This window comes from Coregonus lavaretus (assembly GCF_964263955.1).
Source record: "Coregonus lavaretus genome assembly, chromosome: 40".
NCBI classification, from domain to species: Eukaryota; Metazoa; Chordata; class Actinopteri; order Salmoniformes; family Salmonidae; genus Coregonus; species Coregonus lavaretus.
Genome location: NC_140027.1, coordinates 8,476,962 through 8,503,031, shown reverse-complemented (window position 1 = coordinate 8,503,031; position 26,070 = coordinate 8,476,962). Strand labels below are relative to the sequence as shown.

At 43.8% G+C, this 26,070-nt stretch overlaps 2 protein-coding genes across 3 annotated transcripts; both read right to left on the bottom strand.

The window, feature by feature from the left end:
• Positions 1–1,674: 1,674 nt before the first annotated feature.
• LOC311113676 (aftiphilin-like) lies at positions 1,675–23,103 on the bottom strand. Of its 2 annotated transcripts, XM_084156961.1 has the most exons (10): positions 22,993–23,103; positions 19,096–21,016; positions 18,237–18,400; positions 17,576–17,705; positions 17,184–17,240; positions 11,507–11,638; positions 5,764–5,824; positions 4,859–4,942; positions 4,046–4,169; positions 1,675–1,839 (listed from the first exon to the last, which is right to left on the bottom strand). In XM_084156961.1, the coding sequence occupies exons 2-10, from the start codon at positions 20,977–20,979 to the stop codon at positions 1,692–1,694; spliced, it is 2,784 nt and encodes a 927-aa protein (XP_084013087.1). In that variant the 5' UTR covers positions 20,980–21,016; positions 22,993–23,103; the 3' UTR covers positions 1,675–1,691. The 2 variants fall into 2 exon arrangements, with proteins under 2 accessions (XP_084013087.1, XP_084013088.1); XM_084156962.1 differs by lacking the exon at positions 4,859–4,942.
• Positions 23,104–24,141: 1,038 nt separating this feature from the next.
• LOC311113376 (galectin-related protein-like) lies at positions 24,142–26,070 on the bottom strand (the record flags this gene model as incomplete). The annotated part of the gene is made up of 4 exons (XM_084156584.1): positions 24,142–24,285; positions 24,600–24,786; positions 25,218–25,306; positions 26,059–26,070. 4 exons carry the CDS (start codon positions 26,068–26,070, stop codon positions 24,142–24,144), a joined length of 432 nt encoding a protein of 143 aa, XP_084012710.1.

Here is a 26,070-nt window from a genome sequence, read left to right as displayed (position 1 = left end):
ACTTTTTCTCTTAAATTATTTTTAATTTCTTGTGTACACTAAAAGGAAATTTACACACTTAAAGTCTGAAAAGAACCCGGGCATGCATGTTAACCTTTTTACAGGCTCTTCAAGTTATTAATTTTTTCCATAGGAATTTTCCCCATACATTTTACAGTCCATAGTTTTACTGTACATAGTCTAAAGCCACAGTGAACTATGATTACATCCATTTCATCTTTACAATGTGCAAAATCCTCCTGGGAACAGGTTGACAGTGGTGCAACTAAACAAATCGCAAAGAAATAGGTCGAGAATGAAAGCACTTCATAAAGGTGTGTATAACCAGACACATGGAAGCAGTCCCTTATTCCTTTGTAATGTAGGCCGACCTTCACTCAGACCAGCTATACTGATATGATACTGATATAATCATTCATATCATTTCAACCTGTTAGTGGTTTAAACCAATAAAACATGATCCCCCTCTTTTTACCACCCGAACCCAAAACAGAAAAAAAAAAAAAAAAAACACGTTAAAAGAATTGAATTCAACACAAAATGCAGTTGTCTGTGACATACCGCCATTTTCATGGCTGTTGGACTGCATCGATGGGAGACATAAGAAAGACAAGCTACAGTTAAATCGGACTTAACGAACAAGTATACATTAACAACAGCGCATTTTTTGCCATGGGTTAAGAAATCAAGTTAATGATAAAATCTAGGCCCTATGTAAAAGGACAAAAGAAAAGGCCATCAACACAACAGGGAAAAAAACATTCAGCTGGATTTTGCAGGCAGTGTGGTTTCAAGTCATATATATATATATAATATTTGTTGTATAGTCAAAAACTGAGTGAACAAAACATTAGGAACACCTGCTCTTTCCATGACAGACTACACAGGTGAAAGCTATGATCCCTTATTGATGTCACTTGTTAAATCCACTTCAATCAGTGTAGATAAAGGGGAGGAGACATGTTAAAGGAGGATTTTTAAGCCTGGAGACAATTGAGATGGATTGTTTATATGTGTGCCAGCCAACTTGACAACTGTGGGAAGCATTGGAGTCAATATAGGTCAGCATCCCTGTGGAACGCTTTCGACACCTTGTAGAGTCCATGCCCCGACGAATTGAGGCTGTTCTGAGGGCAAAAGGAGGTGCAACTCAATATTAGGAAGGTGTTCCTAATGGTTTGAACACTCAGTGTATATCCCACTTCACTTTATTCGAGCCTCGCTTTGAAGAGGTTCAAACAGTGTTTCATTTCCTCACAAAGACAAAAATTGACACGCCCACCACAATGAGAAACATAAAAACCACCTTAAAAAAACAACGCAATTCGTCCCTGATTATGTACACATTGATTCTCCTATTATAAACAAATGGCCTCTCTCTAGGACCTTAATCTATAAATTAAACAAACTATTTTAATATGTTCTCTTGTTCTGCTATTGACAAAGCTCGCTTTACAGGCTTAGCCTAGTCCAGGTCTGACTAACCATTCTCCATTCACAAGGACAATCAGTAAATGCTTCACTTGATTAAAAAGATAACAACTGAAAATAACAAAACATAAAAGGGAGAAAATAACAAAACAATGATGGCATGGAAGCAAAAATGATAACTTCATGATATAGCGATAGAATGACAGACAGTGTTAAGGAGGAGAAGGGCATTAATGTGGGGGGGGGGGGGGGGGGGTAGATCAGTCGGGTGTGGGGTCAGAGGAGCTGCCCAGGGGGGTCAGCGTGGTGGGGAACATCAGCACCTTGGCCTGCATGAAGGACAGGTCTGGTAGCCCTGCAATCACCTTCAACGCCTCCTCACTTAAGTTCTCCTCTTTCCGGGGCTTTCTGCAGAATCCGAGAGAAGGAGAGGGACACCATTTTTATTGGAGAATACACACACACAGGATGCATCCCAAATGGCACCATATTCCCTTTGTGGTGCACTACTTTTGACCAAGGTGCATAGGGAATAGGGTGCCATTTGGGACACCTCCATTCATCCTTCACTAAATGAATGTGCCACAGTCAGATCCTCATGGGCTTCGCCGCTTTCTCACGTCTCTTTCCTCACCTCCTTCTCGAGATGCATTGGAGAAGGTCAGAGGGGAGAACAGGGGGACATGAGGAATCAAGGAAAGAGAATTGAGAAAGAGCCAAGATGTAAGAGCCAAGATGTAAGAGCCAAGATGTAGCAAGCGCTCTCTGGCTGCTACTACAGATGTGTTTATTACGCTCCCATATATACATATAAATCCTGTCTGCATGCTGATGTAAGGGGCTCCGAACAGCAACATTAGAAAATCTGTCTCCCTCTAATGGACCAACTGTTCCAAAGGGTCACAACTAGAATGTGGTTAAAGTAATTCCAGCCATGCACGTCTATAAATACCAGTGGTTGTTTATGTCTGTTCGCCATTTAACTAAGTAACGTTTGACTTAAAAGTATTAGCGCTAACTGACTGCAAATATATTAACCTTATCCCCTTTATAGCATCATTGCACATGGATCTGGTACTGGTACTCCCTGTATATAGCTCCATTCTTGTGTATTTTTTTTCCTTGTGTTACTATTTTATTTTTTGAACTCTACATTGTTGGAAAGGGCTCGTAAGCAAACATTTCACTGTAAAGTCTGCACCAGTTGTATTCGGTGCATGTGACAAATACAATTTCGTTTGATTTCATGTTTGGGAGCGAGATGTTTTTTTGCAAGGTTATCGTTTTTCTATTCTCATCACCAAGGGGCGCAATAATAACATGTGTGCGTCCCAAATGGCATCCTATTCCCTTTATAGTGCACTACTATTGGTCAAAGGTAGTGCACTATAAAGGGAGTAGGGTGCCATTTATAATTTATGCCATTTAGCAGATGTTTTTATCCAAAGCGACTTACAGTCATGCATGCATACAGGCATGTGCACAGATAGGGGTCTACCTGTGCCTGAGCACCTGCCCCTTTTGGGTGGTGATATATCTATTTATTTATTTATTTTAAAAAATGGTATACCGTTTTGTCGTTGCTGTTCTGAACCCACTGCCGCCAAGTCGTTGTGACGACGTCAAGTTCGCCACCCCGTTATAGGACTATAATTTCCTCCTCATATTGTGCAAATGTGCGTCTCCACACACCTAGGCCTAAGCTATTGATGGACTCAAGACAAGGTCATTTTTATTGATCTCAGATTCTCACTTTGTCAGTGTCAAAGTAGCCTGTCATTTAGATCATTTCTGCTGTATTAAAAAAGATTCTGCCACCAGTCATGTAAAACGATGTAGAATTACATGAAATGTGTTTATAAAAGGCACTACATTTCCCAGACCCTAGGCTACTAAAAATGGTCCCCATGTGTGCAACTTCTCTAAGTGCCTCTACTCTACTGCTCTATGCCACTACGCAAATGCAATGATATGCATAAAAAACCTTATCATAAAGGTAAAAAAAAAAAAGATCTAATGCGCTCCGGTACCTCAGAGGTCCCCAGGTCACCCCCCTCACGCACTCACTTTTTGTTCTGCCACCTCCTGATTTACAAATTAAGCACTGAACACAGGTAGTCTAGACTCTAGCTAACCACCATATACTAAAATATCCACACAAACCACTAGCCAGCCATATATCATGAGTTAGAAGATTATGAATATTAGGCTATATTATGAAGTTATTAAGAGTATTGAAGTTAAATCACAATGTGTAAGATAATAATGGAGCTAGCTAACTAGCAGATTTACATCAATCATCAACTGATAGCCTACCCTCTTTTCCAGATATCAATTATATCTTTAGAAGGCACTGTAAGTAGCTTGCTTACAATTTGTGATGGGTGTTGTTGCAGAAATAAATAGGCATATGCTAAAAATAAAAAATGCGCTACAGAGGCAGTTATGTTATGAATGTCGAGATATGAATTATACTATTTATTTATTTTGTATGGGGGCGGGGCGGGGGGGGGGGGGGGGGGGGGGGGGCTTTTTCATTTTGAGCACCTTCCCCCTGAAAGGTCTGTGCATGGCCCTGCATGCATCCATTTTTGAGGTGCTGTAATAGACCAACCTGGTGGAGGTGCTGGTCTTCTCCATAGTAGACATAAGGCGGGCGAAGGCGTCAGCCACACGGCTCCCAGAGCCACTGGGGTCCAGTTTAGCGGTGGTTAGCTCATAGAGCTCCGGGTCCACACCTAACCAAACAAACACATTATATTGGATGCATCCCAAATAGGGAGCTATTCGAGACACATACACAGTCTACTATTCCACTCACAACAAGGGAGGGGGAGCACTTTATTACACTTAAGTGTAGCCAATTCCCAAATATGGGTAGATATTCTGATTCAGGGTTTGGTTCAGTTGGTATTATTAACACATAGAAAAAAGAAGACCTTGATTAAGTGAGATTAGTATCTAAGCAAAGACAAGAAGATATCTAAAACACATAGTAGTAGAAGAGAAAACTGTGAGCATGGCAGAGGCTCTTTCACAATCGTCATTCCTCGTCCTGGCCTCTTTCCCAACACTCATTGGAGGAGAAGAGCCAAGCTTCCTCCTCTCTGACCTCCCCCAGTGCATTTTGACAGAGAGGTGAGAGGACACGAGGAATCGGGGAAAGAATAAGGCCTTATCCCAAATGGACTCCTAGACCTCTACACCTTGTGAAGATCTCAGAGGATTCAATGGGTGTAAGCCATATATGGTAGTAGGTCCACCTTGCCTTCTGATTAGACAGGTGGAATGATCACTGTATTGTTTACCCCTATCCAATCCTCTACGGTCTCTGCATAGGGTGTAGGGGCAAACGGTCCATTTGGGATTCAGACAAATGTATGAAAAAGCGTCTGGCAGTCAGGGGGTTGGAGTTTCCTGTGCTGACCTGGGATGGAGGTGGAGCTGCTAGAGCCAGAGTCCTCCACGGGCCCAAAGAAATCGAGGTTGAGCAGAGACGAGCCTCCACTCGCTTGACATTCAACATAGCGGACAGGCAGACCGAGGCGGCAGCGGGTTATAACACAGAGAAGAAGTCAGGAAAGAGACGCACTTAAAGACATGCAGCTGATCTGGTCATTATTATTAGTTACAAAGAAAGAGCACAGGGGTCGTGTTCAGTAGGCACGAAACGTTTGAAAACATTTTGCAACGGAAAATTACGAGTTTCTTAAGTCCAGGTAGTCCCTCTGTTTTATTCCGTTTGATGCCTAATGAACATGACCCAGGGCAAGCTAACTGACGTAGCTGTGTTAATGAGAAAATATTGTGAGATTCTATCTACAGGTTAATGAAAAATCTGCGTTGACATTTTGAAGTATGAATGGCCATCATGGCTTTGTAGCATGAACCGTGCAGATCTTTTAGCTAAACTGCAAAATAATTGGATTTGTTGCTAACAACAAAGGCATAAGGAAAAGACTTGATGAGATAAATATGTTTATGCATCTGGATTTGACAACTGAAATCAGAAATGGTCCAACATGGCAATGAAATACACAAAATCTTGGAACATGTGGATAAGAATTTTCTGTAATCTTATACTATAGTCCTTACAACAAAAACTCTGTCTAAAACTATAACATGTAATGACCAATGGTTGATGAAGTAAACATCAGATGATGTTGTCCAATGGAAGTTAATGGAAGACAACAGGCAAAAACAGGACTAGGCTGCTTGTGTGTTTGGACAAAACAGTTTGAGTGGTGGAAAAAAAAGAATAGCTTAGCTCTGGATAGAGCCAATGGGGACAACGGTTCATATCTCAGCAGGTGGTTTGGGGGAGGGACCTACCGTCCAGGGGGTTAGTAAGGCCACTGCTGCTCCAGTCAAACTGGACGGGCGGGAGCACGTCCTGGTGAGAAGGAGGAACAAACAGGCTCAGAAGAGGGTGGAGACACTCAGTAAAAGCAACAATCTTTGTCAACAGGTGATTCGCCGGTGCAGGTGGTCAGGAAGCCTGCTAATGGACTGCTTCTACCACAGGAGGTTGGTGGCACCTTAATTGGGGAGGACGGACTCGTGGTACTAGCTGGAGCGGAATCAGTGGAATGGTACCAAATACAAACACTTGGTTTGATGCCATTCCACTGGTGCCGTTCCAGTCATTAATATGAGCCGTCCTCCCCTCAGCAGCCTCCACTGGCGTCTACCCTTATAACAACTCAGCAGTCTAAGGGTGAGTTCCTACCAGACTACATAGCAGACCGATGCCATATCTTACAACGCCTGGATAGGTATTTAACATATCAGCTTACCACTTCATGGGCACGTTCCTCTGCCCAGGCGTTGCTGACGCCTGTCAAATATTACAACGCCTAGATAGGCAGCAGGCTGTTAGCCAACCTGCCAGCTTAGTGGAGTCTGCCAATAGCATAGTCAGTGTAGTCAGCTCAGCCATACCCATTGAGACTGTGTCTGTGCCTCGACCTAGGTTGGGCAAAACTAAACATGGCGGTGTTCACCCTAGCAATCTTATTAGGATAAAGACCTCCTCCATTCCTGCCATTATTGAAAGAGATCGTGATACCTCACATCTCAAAATAGGGTTACTTAATGTTAGATCCCTCACTTCAAAGGCAGTCATAGTCAATGAACTAATCACTGATCATAATCTTGATGTGATTGGCCTGACTGAAACATGGCTTAAGCCTGATGAATTTGCTGTGTTAAATGAGGCCTCACCTCCTGGTTACACTAGTGACCATATTCCCCGTGCATCCCGCAAAGGCGGAGGTGTTGCTAACATTTACGATAGCAAATTTCAATTTACAAAAAAAAAAATGGCGTTTTCATCTTTTGAGCTTCTAGTCATGAAATCTATGCAGCCTACTCAATCACTTTTTATAGCTACTGTTTACAGGCCTCCTGGGCCATATACAGCGTTCCTCTCTGAGTTTCCTGAATTCCTATCAGACCTTGTAGTCATAGCAGATCATATTCTAATTTTTGGTGATTTTAATATTCACATGGAGAAGTCCACAGACCCACTCCAAAAGTCTTTCGGAGCCATCATCGACTCAGTGGGTTTTGTCCAACATGTCTCTGGACCTACTCACTGCCACAGTCATACTCTGGACCTAGTTTTGTCCCATGGAATAAATGTTGTAGATCTTAATGTTTTTCCACAAAATCCTGGACTATCGGACCACCATTTTATTACGTTTGCAATCGCAACAAATAATCTGCTCAGACCCCAACCAAGGAGCATCAAAAGTCATGCTATAAATTCTCAGACAACACAAAAATTCCTTGATGCCCTTCCAGACTCCTTCTGCCTACCCAAGGACGTCAGAGGACAAAAATCAGTTAACCACTTAACTGAGGAACTCAATTTAACCTTGCGCAATACCCTAGATGCAGTTGCACCCCTAAAAACGAAAAACATTTGTCATAAGAAACTAGCTCCCTGGTATACAGAAAATACCCGAGCTTTGAAGCAAGCTTCCAGGAAATTGGAACGGAAATGGCGCCACACCAAACTGGAAGTCTTCCGACTAGCTTGGAAAGACAGTACCGTGCAGTACCGAAGAGCCCTCACTGCTGCTCGATCATCCTACTTTTCCAACTTAATCGAGGAAAATAAGAATAATCCAAAATTTCTTTTTGATACTGTTGCAAAGCTAACTAAAAAGCAGCATTCCCCAAGAGAGGATGGCTTTCACTTCAGCAGTAATAAATTCATGAACTTCTTTGAGGAAAAGATCATGACCATTAGAAAGCAAATTACGGACTCCTCTTTGAATCTGCGTATTCCTCCAGGGCTTAGCTGTCCTGGATCTGCACAGCTCTGCGAGGGCCTGGGATCGGGAGAGACACTTAAGTGTTTTAGTACTATATCTCTTGACACAATGATGAAAATAATCATGGCCTCTAAACCTTCAAGCTGCATACTGGATCCTATTCCTACTAAACTGCTGAAGGAGCTGCTTCCTGTGCTTGGCCCTCCTATGTTGAACATAATAAACAGCTCTCTATCCACCGGATGTGTACCAAACTCACTAAAAGTGGCAGTGATAAAGCCTCTCTTGAAAAAGCCAAACCTTGACCCGGAAAATATAAAAAACTATCGGCCTATATCGAATCTTCCATTCCTCTCAAAAATTTTAGAAAAAGCTGTTGCGCAGCAACTCACTGCCTTTCTGAAGACAAACAATGTATACGAAATGCTTCAGTCTGGTTTTAGACCCCATCATAGCACTGAGACTGCACTTGTGAAGGTGGTAAATGACCTTTTAATGGCGTCAGACCGAGGCTCTGCATCTGTCCTCGTGCTACTAGACCTTAGTGCTGCCTTTGACACCATCGATCACCACATTCTTTTGGAGAGACTGGAAACCCAAATTGGTCTACACGGACAAGTTCTGGCCTGGTTTAGATCTTACCTGTCGGAAAGATATCAGTTTGTCTCTGTGAATGGTCTGTCCTCCGACAAATCAACTGTACATTTCGGTGTTCCTCAAGGTTCCGTTTTAGGACCACTATTGTTTTCACTATATATTTTACCTCTTGGGGATGTTATTCGAAAACATAATGTTAACTTTCACTGCTATGCGGATGACACACAGCTGTACATTTCAATGAAACATGGTGAAGCCCCAAAATTGCCCTCGCTAGAAGCCTGTGTTTCAGACATAAGGAAGTGGATGGCTGAAAACTTTTTACTTTTAAACTCGGACAAAACAGAGATGCTTGTTCTAGGTCCCAAGAAACAAAGAGATCTTCTGTTAAATCTGACAATTCATCTTGATGGTTGTAAAGTCGTCTCAAATAAAACTGTGAAGGACCTCGGCGTTACTCTTGACCCTGATCTCTCTTTTGACGAACATATCAAGACTGTTTCAAGGACAGCTTTTTTCCATCTACGTAACATTGCAAAAATCAGAAATTTTCTGTCCAAAAATGATGCAGAAAAATTAATCCATGCATTTGTTACTTCTAGGTTAGACTACTGCAATGCTCTATTTTCCGGCTACCCGGATAAAGCACTAAATAAACTTCAGTTAGTGCTAAATACGGCTGCTAGAATCCTGACTAGAACCAAGAAATTTGATCATATTACTCCAGTGCTAGCTTCCCTACACTGGCTTCCTGTTAAGGCAAGGGCTGATTTCAAGGTTTTACTGTTAACCTATAAAGCGTTACATGGGCTTGCTCCTACCTATCTTTCCGAGTTGGTCCTGCCGTACATACCAATACGTACGCTACGGTCACAAGACGCAGGCCTCCTAATTGTCCCTAGAATTTCTAAGCAAACAGCGGGAGGCAGGGCTTTCTCCTATAGATCTCCATTTTTATGGAACAGTCTGCCTACCCATGTGAGAGACGCAGACTCGGTCTCAACCTTTAAGTCTTTACTGAAGACTTATCTCTTCAGTAGGTCATATGATTGAGTGTAGTCTGGCCCAGGAGTGTGAAGGTGAACGGAAAGGCTCTGGAGCAACGAACAGCCCTTGCTGTCTCTGCCAGGCCGGTTCCCCTCTCCACTGGGGTTCTCTGCCTCTAACCCTGTTGCAGGGGCTGAGTCACTGGCTTGCTGGTGCTCTTTCATGCCGTCCCTGGGAGGGGTGCGTCACTTGAGTGGGTTGAGTTACTGACGTGATCTTCCTGTCTGGGTTGGCGCCCCCCCTTGGTTTGTGCTGTGGTGGAGACCTCTGTGGGCTATACTCGGCCTTGTCTCAGGATTGTAAGTTGGTGGTTGAGGATATCCCTCTAGTGGTGCGGGGGCTGTGCTTTGGCAGAGTGGGTGGGGTTATATCCTTCCTGTTTGGCCCTGTCCGGGGGTTTCTTCGGATGGGGCCACAGTGTCTCCGGACCGCTCCTGTCTCAGCCTCCAGTATTTATGCTGCAGTAGTTTATGTGTCGGGGGGCTGGGGTTAGTTGGTTATACCTGGAGTACTTCTCCTGTCTTATCCAGTGTCCTGTGTGAATTTAAGTATGCTCTCTCTAATTCTCTCGTTCTCTCTTTCTCTCTGAGAACCTGAGCCCTAGGACCATACGTCAGGACTACCGGGCATGATGACACCTTGCTGTCCCCAGTCCGCCTGGCCTTGCTGCTATTCCAGTTTCAACTGTTCTGCCTGCGGTTACGAAACCCCTACCTGTCCCAGACCTGCTGTTTTCAACTCTTAATGATCGGCTATGAAAAGCCAACTGAGAGACCTGAGCCCTAGGACCATACGTCGGGACTACCGGCCGTGGTGACTCCTTGCTGTCCCCAGTCCGCCTGGCCTTGCTGCTATTCCAGTTTCAACTGTTCTGCCTGCGGTTATGGAACCCCTACCTGTCCCAGACCTGCTGTTTTCAACTCTTAATGATCGGCTATGAAAAGCCAACTGAGATTTATTCCTGATTATTATTTGACCATGCTTGTCACTTATGAACATTTTTGAACATCTTGGCATGGTTCTGTTATAATCTTCACCCGGCACAGCCAGAAGAGGACTGGCCACCCCTCATAGCCTGGTTCCTCTCTAGGTTTCTTCCTAGGTTTTCGCCTTTCTAGGGAGTTTTTCCTAGCCACCGTGCTTCTACACCTGCATTACTAGCTGTTTGGGGTTTTAGGCTGGGTTTCTGTACAGCACTTCGAGATATTAGCTGATGTAAGAAGGGCTATATAAAATAAAATTGATTGATTGATAGGTATTTTAGGTATCAGCTAAGCAACATCATATGTTACAGCAATCTGTCAGTCGATGACACAGTCGAAGATGTGGCACAAAACCATTGGATGATGCATGCAACGTCTGAGCAGGGGAACGTAACCCATATGACAGAGCCATCTGATGCCCGGCTGCACAGTTGATGACGTGGCACGATACCATTGGTTGATGCAATGCCTGCGCATGTTGTGGGGCAGAAACTCAACCTTAGTATTCTCAGCCAAATCATTTGGCCAACTTATTTGAAAAGCACCTCAGGTTCTACATTAGACCAATTACCGTAGAACACATATATATATAAACACACTCTCTCTATTGATTGTATACAGTTGTGACAATTGGCCTTACAGCCAATACAGCAGTGGAGGCTGGTGGGAGGAACTATAGGAGGACAGGCTCATTGTAATGGCTGGAATGGAATAAATGGAACAGAGTCAAACATGTGGTTTCAATATGTTTGACACGGCTCCATTTATTCCATTCCAGTCACAACAATGCGCCCATCCTACTATAGCTCCTCCCACCAGCCTCCTCTGCAATACAGTATATACCTCCAGGGGTCTCCAAACCAGTTCCTGGAGAGCAACCCTCCTCTAGATTTTCGCTCCAACCCCAGTTGTAACTAACCTGGTTCTGCTGATCAACCAGCTAATTATTAGAATCAGGTGTGCTAGAGTAGGGTTGGAGTGAAAAGCTACAGGATGGTAGCTCTCCAGGATCAGGGTTGGAGAGCCCTGGTATATACTCATATGACTACTGATGAGAAGAAATGCATCTAAAAAGGCCTGAAATGAATCTAAAAGGCCTGAAAAAACATACAATTCAAAACACTGTGCCCCAAAAGGACCATAGTGATTCAATTTAGGAGTCCCAACCTGGGATGTGTCTGGTGAACTAGTGCTTATGATCTCTGCTGGGGCCACTGGAGGTGCTTGTTGTGCTATGGACGCGATCATCTCTGCCGCTGATATGGGTTTTACTGGCTCTTTGGTGGGTTCCAGCATGCCCTAGGTAACAGAGAGGCAGGGTTACATCCTAAACGTACTAAATACTGGTATGTGTATAGAGTTTAAAAATTCTGGTTAAAACCTGGGAATTTTGGGAAGGTTCCCGGAATGTTGCAACCATATATTTGTAGGATATACAGTACCAGTCAACAGTTTGGACACACCTACTCATTCAAGGGTTTTTCTTTATTTTTACATTGTAGAATAATAGTGAAGACATCAAAACTATGAAATAACACATATGGAATCATGTAGTAACCAATAGTATTAAACAAATCAAAATATTCAAATAGCCTTGATGACAGCTTTGCACACTCTTGGCATTCTCTCAACCAGCTTCATGAGGTAGTCACCTGGAATGCATTTCAATTAACAGGTGTGCCTTCTTAAAAGTGAATTTGTGGAATTTCTTTCCTTCTTAATGCGTTTGAGCCAATCAGTTGTGCTGTGACAAGGTAGGGTGGGTATACAGAGGATAGCCCTATTTGGTAAAAGACCAAGTCCATATTATGTCAAGAACAGCTGAAATAAGCAAAGAGAAAACAACAATTCATCATTACTTTAAGACATGAAGGTCAGTCAATACGGAAAATGTCAAGAACTTTGAAAGGTTCTTCAAGTGCAGTCGCAAAAAACATCAAGCGCTATGATGAAACTGGCTCTCATGAGGACTGCCACAGGAATGGAAGACCCAGAGTTACCTCTGCTGCAGAGGATAAGTTCATTAGTTACCAGCCTCAGAAATTGCAGCCCAAATAAATGCTTCACAGAGTTCAAGTAACAGACACATCTCAACATCAACTGTTCAGAGAAGACTGTGTGAATCAGGCCTTCATGGTCGAATTGCTGCAAAAAATGACACCAATAATAAGAAGAGACTTGCTTGGGCCAAGAAACATGAGCAATGGACATTAGACCGGTGGAACTTGTCCTCTGGTCTGGAGTCCAAATTTGAGATTTTTGGTTCCAACCGCAGTGGCTTTGGGAGACGCGGTGTAGGTGAACGGATGATCTCTGCATGTGTGGTTCCCACCGTAAAGCATGGAGGAGAAGGTGTTATGGTGTGGGGGTGCTTTGCTGGTGACACTGTCTGTGATTTATTTAGAATTCAAGGCACACTTAACCAGCATGGCTACCACAGCATTCTGCAGTTATACGCCATCCCATCTGGTTTGGGCTTAGTTGGACTATCATTTGTTTTTCAACAGGACAATGACCCAACACACCTCCAGGCTGTGTAAGGGCTATTTGACCAAGAAGGAGAGTGATGATAGAGTGCTGCATCAGATGACCTGGCCTTAACATTCCCCCGACCTCAACCCAATTCAGATGGTTTGGGATGAGTCGGACCGCAGAGTGAAGGAAAAGCAGCCAACAAGTGCTCAGCATATGTGGGAACTCCTTCAAGACTGTTGGAAAATAATTCCAGGTGAAGCTGGTTGAGAGAATGCCAAGAGTGTGCAAAGCTGTCATCAAGGCAAAGGGTGGCTACTTTGAAGAACCTCAAATATAAAATATATTTTGATTTGTTTAACACTTTTTTGGTTACTACATGATTCCATGTGTTATTTCATAGTTTTGATGTCTTCACTATTATTCTACAATGTAGAAAATAGTAAAAATAAAGAAAAACCCTGGAATGAGTAGGTGTGTCCAAACTTTTGACTGGTACTGTATGTGTCAGTGAAATTTTTTTTGCAACCAGTTGACAATAATGTCACCCAATTTTTTAAAATGTTATAACCCTTGAGTTCATTTGTCTCTTGGTCCATTTCTTCGAGAGGGGTAAAACAATTGAGGGAGCAAGTGGGTGGTTTGAAGGCCTAATCTTGAACTAGGGAGAGATCAATACAGTGGGGAAAATAAGTATTTAGTCAGCCACCAATTGTGCAAGTTCTCCCACTTAAAAAGATGAGAGAGGCCTGTAATTTTCATCATAGGTACACGTCAACTATGACAGACAAAATGAGAAAAACAAATCCAGAAAATCTCATTGTAGGATTTTTTATGAATTTATTTGCAAATTATGGTGGAAAATAAGTATTTGGTCAATAACAAAAGTTTCTCAATACCGTATTGGTCCGAATATAAGACGGCCTTTTTTCCCCTCGAAATAGGTCCAAAAAAGTCGGGTCGTCTTATATTCGGGGTCTAGTATTCAGAGCGCAGTTTCTCTTCTTCGGCGCTCCCTTTAAATGTCAATACACATTCGCGGGCACAGATGGCGCCAAAAATTCGTTCCGGACGGAGGGAAGAGGCGTCCTTAACAACCAGCCCGTTACCGGTGTTTAAAGATGGAAAGACAGGCTGACCATTTAGAGACAAGTGGCTCAAAAGTGGGCCAGGTCAATAAACAACAGCGGAGGAGCTATGATGCCAATTTCAAAATAATGGTTGTCAATAAGGCAGAGTCATCTAACAACTGCCAAGCTGCCAAGACATTCGGGGTCACTGAGTGTAATGTAAGAAGATGGCGAGCAGAAAAACAACGTCTAAAAGATGCTAACAGTCAGCGAAAATCCTTCCGTGGTCCTCAAAGTGGTCGTTTCATTGAGGTTGACCGGAGGGTTTTTGAATATGTCAGGGAAAAAAGAAGTGAGGGAATGCCCATTACCAGAGCTGTCATCCAGGTTAAGGCCCTGGAAATCGCCAGAGAGCTCAACATCACTGGATTTAAAGCCAGCCTCGGCTGGTGTCGTAGGATGATGCGGCGTAATGGACTGTCACTTAGACGGAGAACGAGTTTGGCCCAACGCCTGCCGTCAGACTTCGGAGAGAAGCTGCTTTCGTTTCAGCGCTTTGTTATCAACCTGAGGAAGAAGCACTCCTACCCGCTGGATCAGATCGGCAATGCTGATCAGACACCCGTTTATTTCGACATGCCAACATCGGTGACTGTCAATAGAAAGGGAGAAAAGTCTGTGTTGGTGAAATCAACGGGCAACGAGAAGAGCCGCGTCACTGTCATGTTGACATGTCTCGCTGGTGGCAGCAAACTCCCCCCGTATGTCATTCTTAAGCGTAAGACTGTGCCAAAGGACCCAATGCCAGCTGGCATTATTGTGCGCGCCCAGGAGAAGGGCTGGATGGAGTCGGGGCTTGTAGTGGACTGGCTAAAGGTTGTGTGGGGCGCACGCTACGGGGGACTGAGGAAGAGGAGGAACATGCTCGTTCTGGATGCGTTCCGCGGACATCTGACTGAGCCCGTGAAAAGTCAGGTGCGAGCAATGAACGGGGATCTTGTGATCATACCAGGGGGAATGACAAGCCAGCTACAGGTGTTGGACGTAGTTGTGAACAAGCCTTTCAAGGATAACCTGCGAAAAAAATACACAGAGTGGCTCCTGTCTGGCAACCACGCACTCACACCGACCGGGAAAATACAGAAGCCGTCAGTCCGTCTACTGTGTGAATGGATCCTGCATGCATGGGATGCTATTCCCTCACAGAGCATCATCGATGGCTTTAAAAAATGTTGCATCTCAAATGCATTGGACGGCAGCGAGGACGACGTGCTTTGGGAGGAGCCGGTGGAAGCGGAGCAGCTGGGGAGCGATGACAGCGAGAGCGAACACAGCGGGGCAGAGGACGTGTGTGAGGGATAGAGAGACATCGGAGGAGAAGTTTGGCGAATTTTTGTTAAGTTTAGTTAAATGTGTGGCCTGTATTTTCTCTGTTATTTAAAAATGTTGCTTTATTATTGCTTGATATTAATTTTGAATCATACTGTACATAGTTTGCCTTTGTGTTTAATTCACTGTGTTTTTAATATTGTTATTTTAAAATAAAATGAAGTTCTTTGTTCGGCAAATCTAGTCTGCAAATCTGTTTTTCTAAATGTTTGTGTTGAAAAACGGGGGGTCGTCTTATAATCAGGGTCGTCTTATATTCGGACCAATACGGTACTTTGTTATATACCCTTTGTTGGCAATGACACAGGTCAAACGTTTTCTGTAAGTCTTCACAAGGTTTTCTCACACTGTTGCTGGTATTTTGGCCCATTCCTCCATGCAGATCTCCTCTAGAGATCACCGTTCTTGTGATCATTTTGACCCCACGGGGTGAGATCTTGACCGTGGTCCTCTGTAGCTCAGCTGGTAGAGCACGGCGCTTGTAACGCCAGGGTAGTGGGTTCGATCCCCGGGACCACCCATACACAAAAATGTATGCACGCATGACTGTAAGTCGCTTTGGATAAAAGCGTCTGCTAAGTGGCATATTATTATTATTATTATTATTATTATTATTATTAGAGCAGTGATGTTTTGGGGCTGTCGCTGGGCAGCACGGACTTTCAACTCCCTCCAAAGATTTTCTATGGGGTTGAGATCTGGAGACTGGCTAGCCCACTCCAGGACCTTGAAATGCTTCTTACGAAGCCACTCCTTCGTTGCCCGGGCGGTGTGTTTGGGATCATTGTCATGCTGAAAGACCCAGCCACGTTTCATCTTCAATGCCTTTGCTGATGGAAGGAGGTTTTCACTCAAAATCTCACGATACATGGCCCCATTCATTCTTTCCTTTACACGGATCAGTCGTCCTGGTCCCTTTGCAGAAAAACAGCCCCAAAGCATGATGTTTCCACCCCCATGCTTCACAGTAGGTATGGTGTTCTTTGGATGCAACTCAGCATTCTTTGTCCTCCAAACACGACAAGTTGCGTTTTTACCAAAAAGTTCTATTTTGGTTTCATCTGACCATATGACATTCTCCCAATCCTCTTCTGGATCATCCAAATGCACTCTAGCAAACTTCAGACGGGCCTGGACATGTACTGGCTTAAGCAGGGGGACACGTCTGGCGCTGCAGGATTTGAGTCCCTGGCGGCGTAGTGTGTTACTGATGGTAGGCTTTGTTACTTTGGTCCCAGCTCTCTGCAGGTCATTCACTAGGTCCCCCCGTGTGGTTCTGGGATTTTTGCTCACCGTTCTTGTGATCATTTTGACCCCACGGGGTGAGATCTTGCGTGGAGCCCCAGATCGAGGGAGATTATCAGTGGTCTTGTATGTCTTCCATTTCCTAATAATTGCTCCCACAGTTGATTTCTTCAAACCAAGCTGCTTACCTATTGCAGATTCAGTCTTCCCAGCCTGGTGCAGGTCTACAATTTTGTTTCTGGTGTCCTTTGACAGCTCTTTGGTCTTGGCCATAGTGGAGTTTGGAGTGTGACTGTTTGAGGTTGTGGACAGGTGTCTTTTATACTGATAACAAGTTCAAACAGGTGCCATTAATACAGGTAACGAGTGGAGGACAGAGGAGCCTCTTAAAGAAGAAGTTACAGGTCTGTGAGAGCCAGAAATCTTGCTTGTTTGTAGGTGACCAAATACTTATTTTCCACCATAATTTGCAAATAAATTCATTAAAAATCCTACAATGTGATTTTCTGGATTTTTTTTCCTCATTTTGTATGTCATAGTTGACGTGTACCTATGATGAAAATTACAGGCCTCTCTCATCTTTTTACGTGGGAAAACTTGCACAATTGGTGGCTGACTAAATACTTTTTTTCCCCACTGTACATCCTTGCAGCCTATAGTTAACTCACCAGGCTGGCAGCATACATGGGAACTATCACTGGCTGCTTCTTCTGACCTGTGAACAGCTGTGGGGAAACACAGAACACATTTCACAATCATTCCTCCTCTCTCTGCTAAAAATAGTCTTATAAACAGCCTTATTCCATTAGACAGACGAGAAGTCAAAACATTCTCGCAATTCATCTGAAATACAATCACGGTTAGTGTTTCTTTCACAGAGCCTTTAATAAAAAAAAGGACAAGGTCACAGAAAGGGGGAGAATGGCATGTTCCAAATGGCACCCTATTCCCTATAGTGTGCACTACTGCTGACCAGAGCCCTATGGGCACTATATAGGGAATAGGGTGCCATTTGGGACACAGGCAATGTGATGACTGGTGACCCAGCTGCAGAACTCACAATGTTTCTAATGTCGATGCCCAGGGAGCAGAGTAGTGTCTTGTTGCTGTGCGAGCCGCCCCACTGGTGCCGCAGGCCAAACGCCTCGTGGATGTCCAGCAGTTGCCTCCACAACACGTCCCCCACGACCCTGTAGCAACGGACAACGATGACAAAGCAAGAACGTTTTTTTAAAAACGTCATAGTAGTACGCAAAAATTCTTGACGTAGTATACAGACACAGTAACAGTATATTTTTGTTGTATAAAAAAAGATTAAGCAGACCAAAAATGTGTTGACACCTGGTGAGTCTTTCTGTGTATTGATGAGATTGTGTGTAGTTATGGGATATTAGCCTAACTTTATAGTAAGGAGATTAAAAGTAGGGTCTGGACGATACTAGCATCGCAATACTCGTTAGCATCGTGACAAGGAAACAAAACACGAAGCGTTTTAACTTCTTTAGGAAAACAGCCCTAATGTTGGAAACAAACGTCATTATGTTGTCATCCAGAGTCACATTTATTTATTTTCCAAGCTATAGCACACAATATTTGACATACAGCAGGTTTTTAAGGATCAAAGAGTTTGATTTGCTTCGTGTTTTCATTTTTGCCATGGAAGAAATATTGCAATCCTAGTATCGTCCCAGCCCTAATTAAAAGGGGCACATTTCTCTCACCCATTGTCTGGCACACTGCTCTTCATTTCACGCACTTCCTGCTGTAACCTCACAGGAGGCTCCAGCAGGGTTTTGAGGGGGACCACCTCCTCCCCCACTTGCGGGGCAAGTGCTTCGGGGAACATTTCCTGAAAGAGCTTCTCCAGCCGACTGCACAGCGCCGCCTGGTATAACAAACACATGATAACGACCAACATTGTTGAATAAGATACGGGTTGAATAAATCTTCTGTTGTCACGTGTGGCAGCTGGCAGTTAGCCTGCATTGCTGTACAGGGGATGCACAATACAATAGACAGACAGCTCAAATATAAATGTCTGTCTCGATGGACAATAAAGCTGTATCCTGTTCAACAATGACCGACGTGACTAAATCAACACATTTCAAATCCTCAATAAGTTGTAGTGCCTGACTCCAATAGCAAGGACAAGAAAGGGCATTGCTAAATGGTATGTCCTTGAGAAGGTGGAATTCCCTGCCTGGTCACATTCCTAAGGCAGGGCAGGTGTACGGCTCTCTACTACTCTAGTGATAAACGTCATGAGAGCGTCAGAATTCCCCTAAAAGTGTCATTGAGCATACTGTTCCTGGATAGTGCATTATAACAACATTCAATAGGGAACCTTTGATTAGTGTAAGAGGGGTTTTTAAACACCACTACCTTCCTGTCAAGTATGCTACATTTCTGAACGCTACAGAGGTGGTTCAGAAACACTCGCATGATGAGTTATCTTGCCTGAGACTTGACAACTTGTATTGGCTCCCTGAGCCTTTAGCTCAGAAGCGTAATATGTGATTGTGGTGCGCAGGAGAACCGAGTTCAAACCCTGAGTGGTCAAACTTGCACAGAAAAACGTACCGGTTGACTGTCTCTCCTACTGATCTGATGGCTGCTGGGTGGAGGGGCTGCTACAGGTTCACTCTCCTGCCAGTCGTCTTCACCCGTTTCCAAAGGAGCAGCGATGGTCGGCTCCTCTCCAAATGCAGCCCAGGAATCGCCCTCCCCTTGACCCTGTTCAGGCTCATCAAAGGCATTCCAACCAGCATCTGCATCAGGGTCGGCACCAACTGGAGCTGAGCTAAAGTCTGCAAAACTGTCGCTGCCGGGAAAATCGGCAAACTTCCCCCCATCTTCGTCCTCAATTGCCTTCCCACCAACAATGTGGCTGTTGGGGGCGTCGAAATCGCCAAAGTCTTTGTCGTCGTCCACTAGTTCCTGTGTGAGTTCCTCTAGTTGCAACTCTGGCTGGTCAAAGTCAGCAAAGCCCTGTCCGCTAAAAGAGGCCACGTCCCCGAAGTCTCCAAAGTCACCAAAGTCTTCACCATCGTCGTCCTCCGGCAGTTGGCTGTGGTCAGCAGGCGTGGCCGTCTCCTCTTGGAGCGGCGGCGAGGGCACCGAGCCCGTCGTGCTGATGTCGCCGTACTCCTCAAGGGCGTCCGTGGACAGCGGTCGACCGAAAGACGTTTCAGTCTCTGTTTCTGTTTCGTTTCCGGACCCCGGCTTCTCGTCTGCTTGCTCACCATTCCAATCTTCATCGTCTGTATAGGGCAAAACCCTGTTTTCACTGACACCTGCCTCTTCTTCTGCCCCCTCCTCTTCCGACTGCTCCAAATCCACACCATTTTGGGTGACCGGTTCGTCAACATAAAGTGCCTTGGAGGCAGAGTCCTCGCCACAAACCACCTCTTGGGTAGAGTCCTCAATACAAACTACCTTGGGGACAGAGTCCTCACTACAAACCTCCTCTGGGGCAGAATCCTCACTAATAACCACCTCAGGAGCAGAGTGCTCGTGTGCAAAGTCCGGGTCTACGTTCCTTTGTTCAGAGTTAGCAGTGTCTCTATGAAAGCCCCCGCCCCCGTTGCTCAAGCCTTCATCAGTGTCTCGAGCCTCAGCAGGGTGCGATAGAGAATCAGAGCCAGCGATGTCGTTGGATCCAGTTATAAAGTGAGTGTCCCTGACGTTGTCCTCTGAGCTGATTCCCTGCTCTACATTAGAGTGTTCCTGCTGCCTCCGTTGCTGGCAGGTGTCCTCTGCCAGCCGTTCGTCCCGGTTGGGATTGTTCTCGCTCGTGCGGTTTGTCACCTCGCTGGCGTGTCCTTGAACATCTGCGTTAGAAAAAGCAGAAAAATCCGCAAAGTCGTCCTCGGGGCTGCTGGGAGGGCAGTAGTCTGCACACTCTGTGGTGGTTCCTTTCTTTTTAGAGTGGATCGAATTCTGCGAAGATGGGCTTCCCTCTATTTCAAAAGTAGCAAAGCCGTTGGTCAGAACCTCCGCGACCCCACCGTTGCAATCAACGGGCTTGTCTATGTGGTCAGTCTGACCCCTCCCAGATATGTCCAGGGAGGTAGAATTATTATTGTCTCGAGTGTGGTCGGCAAGCTTTTTCAACTCCTCCACATTCACAGTTCTCTCCGAAGGACTGTCGTACTGGTAGCCACCCGGCACGACACCATTTGACTTGGAGTTGGAGCGCTCGACCACGGGACCCCTTCCCACGGGACCTGAGCTGAGGTTTGACAACCCAACCACCCCTCCATTGTTGAGGAGTTCGGGTGGTGAGGTGGCGGCCAAGGATGGGGTCTGGTTGAAGGTCGCTGGGGTGTCAAACTCAGTGAAGCTGGCGCTGGTCGGAACTCCAGAGAAGCCCCCAAAGTCCCCAAACTCGTCGTCCTCTTCCTCAGCTCCGTCCTCCATTGGGGGTGGGGAGGAGGAGTACATGCGGATCACGTCCGGCTCCATGGTCCTGAAGCAGTCACACTATGCCTTGAGATTACACCTATGGAGGGGAAAGACACTAGTCAGTGTGACCAAACAATGAAGGGCGCATAAATGCAAGAATTTACACCATTTCCCTCTTAGAAACAGATTTCGGAGGACTAAAAGGTCAGAATTTACAAAACATCAACGTGTTAGCCTACAGACCTAGAAGCGGTCTCTGGTGGAGTCTAGGATCTAGGCTGTTTTCTTTGTCTGGTGTGTTGCTTCAGCCTTAACCCAAATTAAATTACCAAAGCTCTCCAGGCTAAGAGTGGACAGATTGTTTTCAAATTGACAGTAATTAAGTGATAATGGCGAAGTGGTGTTGTGATGTAGAAAAGGCCAGAAAGGCAATGTTGACACTCATTTCTTATGACCCACCTAAATAGTAGCAAATGAGAACTGAAAATGAGCTACACTTTCTTTTATCAGTACAAATATCATTTGTGTTTATTTAAACTAGCCTAATTACTTCAACCAATTAACTTTGTACCCAATTTGTGTTTGCATGGACCTAAGGGTTGTGTGCGTGTAGTATTTGTATATTGACATAGGCCTGTCAAGATATGTAGAATGCCTCCTTTTGAAATATTAGACTTAGATCATAGGCCTAGGCATGTTGTGCCTCCACGTGTGATCCATTTCCTTGACAATTTCGATTTCATCACTAAACCAGACATAGGGCATAGAAATAGAATAACTATTGATGTTCTTTTTGGATGCTCAAGGCTGAACTTGCACAATGCACTCTTAAGCCTAAATTGTGCTTTACTCGCATCCAGACTAGAGCGGTGAAAGTACAGTTCTGAGTCAAAACTGGACACAATGTTTTAGAACAGAAAATTAATGCCCATGAGGCCTTGAGTAGATATCCTAGGCCTAGAATGTCTTGACATGAAACCTTGGAAAGCATTTGAAACATTGTTAAATCTCTAGGCTACTTGAAGTGGCGTCTGATACTGTCTAAGAAAGCAAGATGGCATTAAATACAAATTAGCTGATGATAGCTATTGTATTGGCTATTCACAACAAATAACACTGCCTATTCCTGTTTTATGGGCTCTATGATTGCATGATATGGTATGTGGAATGAATGTTTATGATTCAACATATTATAATGCAACATTATATGTTTATAATGCAACATTAATCTGTTTATAACACAACATTAATCTGTTTATAACACAACATTGTTAACTAATTGACACATCAGAAACAGGTGTCCTCCTACCCTCTGTCCTGTCCAGCTAGTTAGTCATTCACCATTTTTTCACCAAATTAGACTGTCTGTCAACAAGCCTAAAACTGACAGGTGATGACAAAACACTATCTGGAAACCTCTGGGTAAACAAAACAAAGATCATCACTCAACCCTCCCTATAATCATTTGTTGCCGATTATCGACTTAACCCAAGCAAGTTAGTTAGCTAGCCAAATAGCTAACGTCAACCAGATAGTTAACTAGCTAGCTAGCTGAATAAATCATTTTGATTATACTAACTAACAGCTAAATTACCATACGTGCCAGCCAGGCTTAGGCTAGATTGGAAAACAGGCCATAGCTGGCATACACCTTGCTCTCCATCAGATGGGGAGGGCAGGGGGGATAGCTAGCTAGCTGGCTGGCTGTTAGCCTTGATACGTAGCCAGTGTAGCTAGCTACCACTAGCCAGCACAAATGTCGTAGCTAGCAATCTAATAACAACAACCTGGTAGCCTATGCGAATGAATAGCTAGCTAGCAGTAGGCTAAATTATTATGAAAATATATTTCTACATAGATTCGATATCGAGGGCAGAAGTGACAAAGTAACTAGCTAGCTTTGTAGGTAGTTGTGATGCTTGCTAATGCACTGACATTTGTAGCTAACTGTTAGCTAGCTATCAAGTTGTCCTCCCATCTCTCGCTAGCTTGCTTGCTTGCTTGCGTTAGCTAGTCTCATTGTATCCTGTATCCGGGTTGGATGGCAGTGTACCAATAAACATTTCGGCATACCTTAAGATCTTCACCATTCATTCCCATGGTTCAGATGTAGTGGACACTTGTCAGACTTAAAACAAGACAGCAAGGTGGTTTCGCTCTGACAGAGACAACTAGCTAAGGTTGAGTCAGCCGGTTATGATGATGATCCGACTTTGGCCCCTTCTCTCTCCGAATATTACCCAGCATGCAACAAGAGCTTTTGGTTTTCCCACTGCTTTGGAAGCAGATCATAGACTACATGGACAAGTGGAGAATAGTCTGCATCCAAAATACATCTGCACTGGCTGTAGTAATACTGAGTAGTAGTCACTGGTGAGAAAAGTACCCAATTGTCATACTTGAGTAAAGGTAAAGAAGATACCTTAATAGAAAATGACTCAAGTAAAAGTGAAAGTCAGATCATAGGCAGTAGGGATGACCAGGGATGTTCTCTTGATTAATGTGTGAATTGGAACATTTTCCTGTCCTGCTAAGCATTCGAAATGTAACGAGTACTTTTGGGTGTCAGGGAAAATGTATGGAGTAAAATGTAAGTACATTATTTTCTTTACGAATGTACTGAAGTAAAAGTAAAAGTTGTCAAAAATATGAATAGTAAAGTAAAGTACAGATACCCAAAAAAACGACTTAAGTAGTACTTTACAGTATTTTTACTTAAGTACTTTACACCACTGGTAGTAGTATTTTGTAGTATACTGAATGTAATGTATGTTGTATTATTCCCCTACACAGCAAGCTGACCCAAAGCTGTGTAGAGGTAATGGAAAAGTATATTCCCAGAAGAAACATTATTTTTGTATTATCATGCAGAAGGACAGCACCCACGGCAGGGCACTGTCCTGAGAATCTCAAGATCTCTGATCAATTAAAGTTTTATTTTTATCCTGGAAGCCTTTTTATTTCATGACCATCTCAAACCAACAGCACTCAATACCATGAAACAAAAAATAAATCACAACTAAGAGAAATAGGTAGGCTACATCCTATCGAAAATCCGAAGACAGAACATTGCTTTGCAATCGATTTTGTCAGCTAAGGCTCAAAGAGGCTAAGACATTGCTTTCAAGCCGATGTCCACATTATTGCCAAGTGTGAGGATTGCGGCAGGCAAGGTTCCATTACCACTTCCGTAAGGTGCATCCTACATAGTCCTTCTTCCTTCTATCCGAGTTTGGTAATGGTCAGACTACCATTAATCCTTAATGTGTCAATATCCAGTAAGCATCGCACCCGGTGGTAAAAATCAAAGAGCTGGTGTCCATCCACAAATACACGGAAACGCAGTAGTTCACAATGGATCTCGATCTGGGGAAGAAACAACGGGAGGGGAGGAAGTTCAACCATATTGTTGTATTGTGAGTCTTAAATCATGTGATACCTTCTTGAACCTGAATGATACCTGACACTTTATTTCAGAGTTCTCAAAACGTGCTTAATCCTATGAAACAATATTAAATGTATCTGTTTATTCCTATGTAAACCTAACCCTATGCTATAATCACATTAGAACCTATATTATAATCATAACCCTATGCTATAAATTGCAGGATTCAGTGACACTATCAAAGGGTGGAGTACAAAGATGAGCCACTGAGAAGAAATGAAGATCCTCCACATACCCGGAAAGGTTGATCCTCGATGAAGGGGAAGTAGGGGATGGGCTTCTCAGCGTCGCCCCAGATACCTGAGACACAGGCCTTGCGTAGGAACTGGCGGTCCTCGAACCTGGCACAGAGCTCCAGTGCCACGTCAATGGGAGGAGCCTCCTCCACTGTGCCACACCCACAGGCCAGACTGATGTCAAAGCTGGGTAACCACAAAGACCAAAAAAGGTAAGTGTGTTAGAAAAGGTAGTCTACGTCTGTTATATATTTTGTGTTTCATTGTTTACATCTACGGTACTTACTGACCTTGTACAAAGTGGATTACAATCCTGACATTGACACTTCCATCCTCCCAACTTCTGTGGCATTTTCCCACTCCACATGGCAATAGAATTCCAATACAACTTAGAGCAGGTTTTTCTAAGGTACTGTATGTAAGCCACACTACAATATTATTTGTAGCTGAGCTAACTGGTATCTGATAAAGGATAGTCATGCTCGACGTCCCAAATGGAAACCTTTTCCCTTTATAGTGCACAACTTTTGACCAGGGCTCTGGTCAAAAGTAGTGCACTGTATAGGGAAAAAGGTGCCATTTGGTATGCAGACATGATGTGGGTGTGTCCAATGTACCTGTCAGGCTCAGGATTCACTATCCCCATCACAATGATCTTCTTTCCAGGCCTCATCCCACCTCTGATACGACCACTGAATGGAACTGACTGAGAACAAAGTACCATACATTTTCTTCACATATCCAGAAGTCATGTTGAACATACACTCATGTACAAAAAAAACTAAAATGTTCTTCAGAATAGGGTTCATATTGGTAAGTTAATCAAAATAACATAAAGCTTACCAGTCTTCGCACAACCTCTTGGTCAAGGGAGATTGGACTGCATTTATTTCTATCAGATTTGTTAGGATGGTCACCAGTAGCCACAGTTCTCTTCAGAAACGGAAGAACACAAAATACATGTTTTACATGTTTTCAACAGTAGTCTGTATGCTTCAAGCAAACATAGAACACTGCTCAGTTTTCAAGAAAATTGCACTTTACATGAAAATTATAGAGCATAGCCTAGATTGGTATAAAAACACGTATTGCCTTAATGAAATTAATAAATAACACAGTGCACATTGAGGGCGCCATAATAAATTGATGCTGCATGATGTCGACAAGACTGACGTCCGTGTGTGCGTGCCTCGTATGATCAGCACTTGCTGAAAAATTACAGCAGATGGAGTTAAACTCGAGTCTACATTCCATTGAGGATTAGTGATAAAGTAGCCTATTAGTAGCACTTGAGCGACTTTTACTCCAGTCAACGTAGCCTACCTTGTTGAGAAATTTAGATATTATATTCTATGTAAATTAATCTATTCCTTTTTCCCAAAGGTCTGTATCTAGTAGTCCTAGCCTATGCTGCACATTTTTGGAATAAATTAAAACATATTTCTCATATTCACTTACCAGTTCTGCCAT

Coding starts and splice junctions, on each gene's coding strand:
- LOC311113676 (XM_084156961.1), bottom strand. CDS start 20,979: ATGGAGCCGGACGTGATCCGCATGTACTCCTCCTCCCCACCCCCAATG. Junction 17,706..18,236: donor AGCAGTGTGCCAGACAATGG/GTGAGAGAAATG, acceptor CCGTTGCTACAG/GGTCGTGGGGGACGTGTTGT. Junction 4,170..4,858: donor CAGCTCCACCTCCATCCCAG/GTCAGCACAGGA, acceptor TTGTTTGGTTAG/GTGTGGACCCGGAGCTCTAT.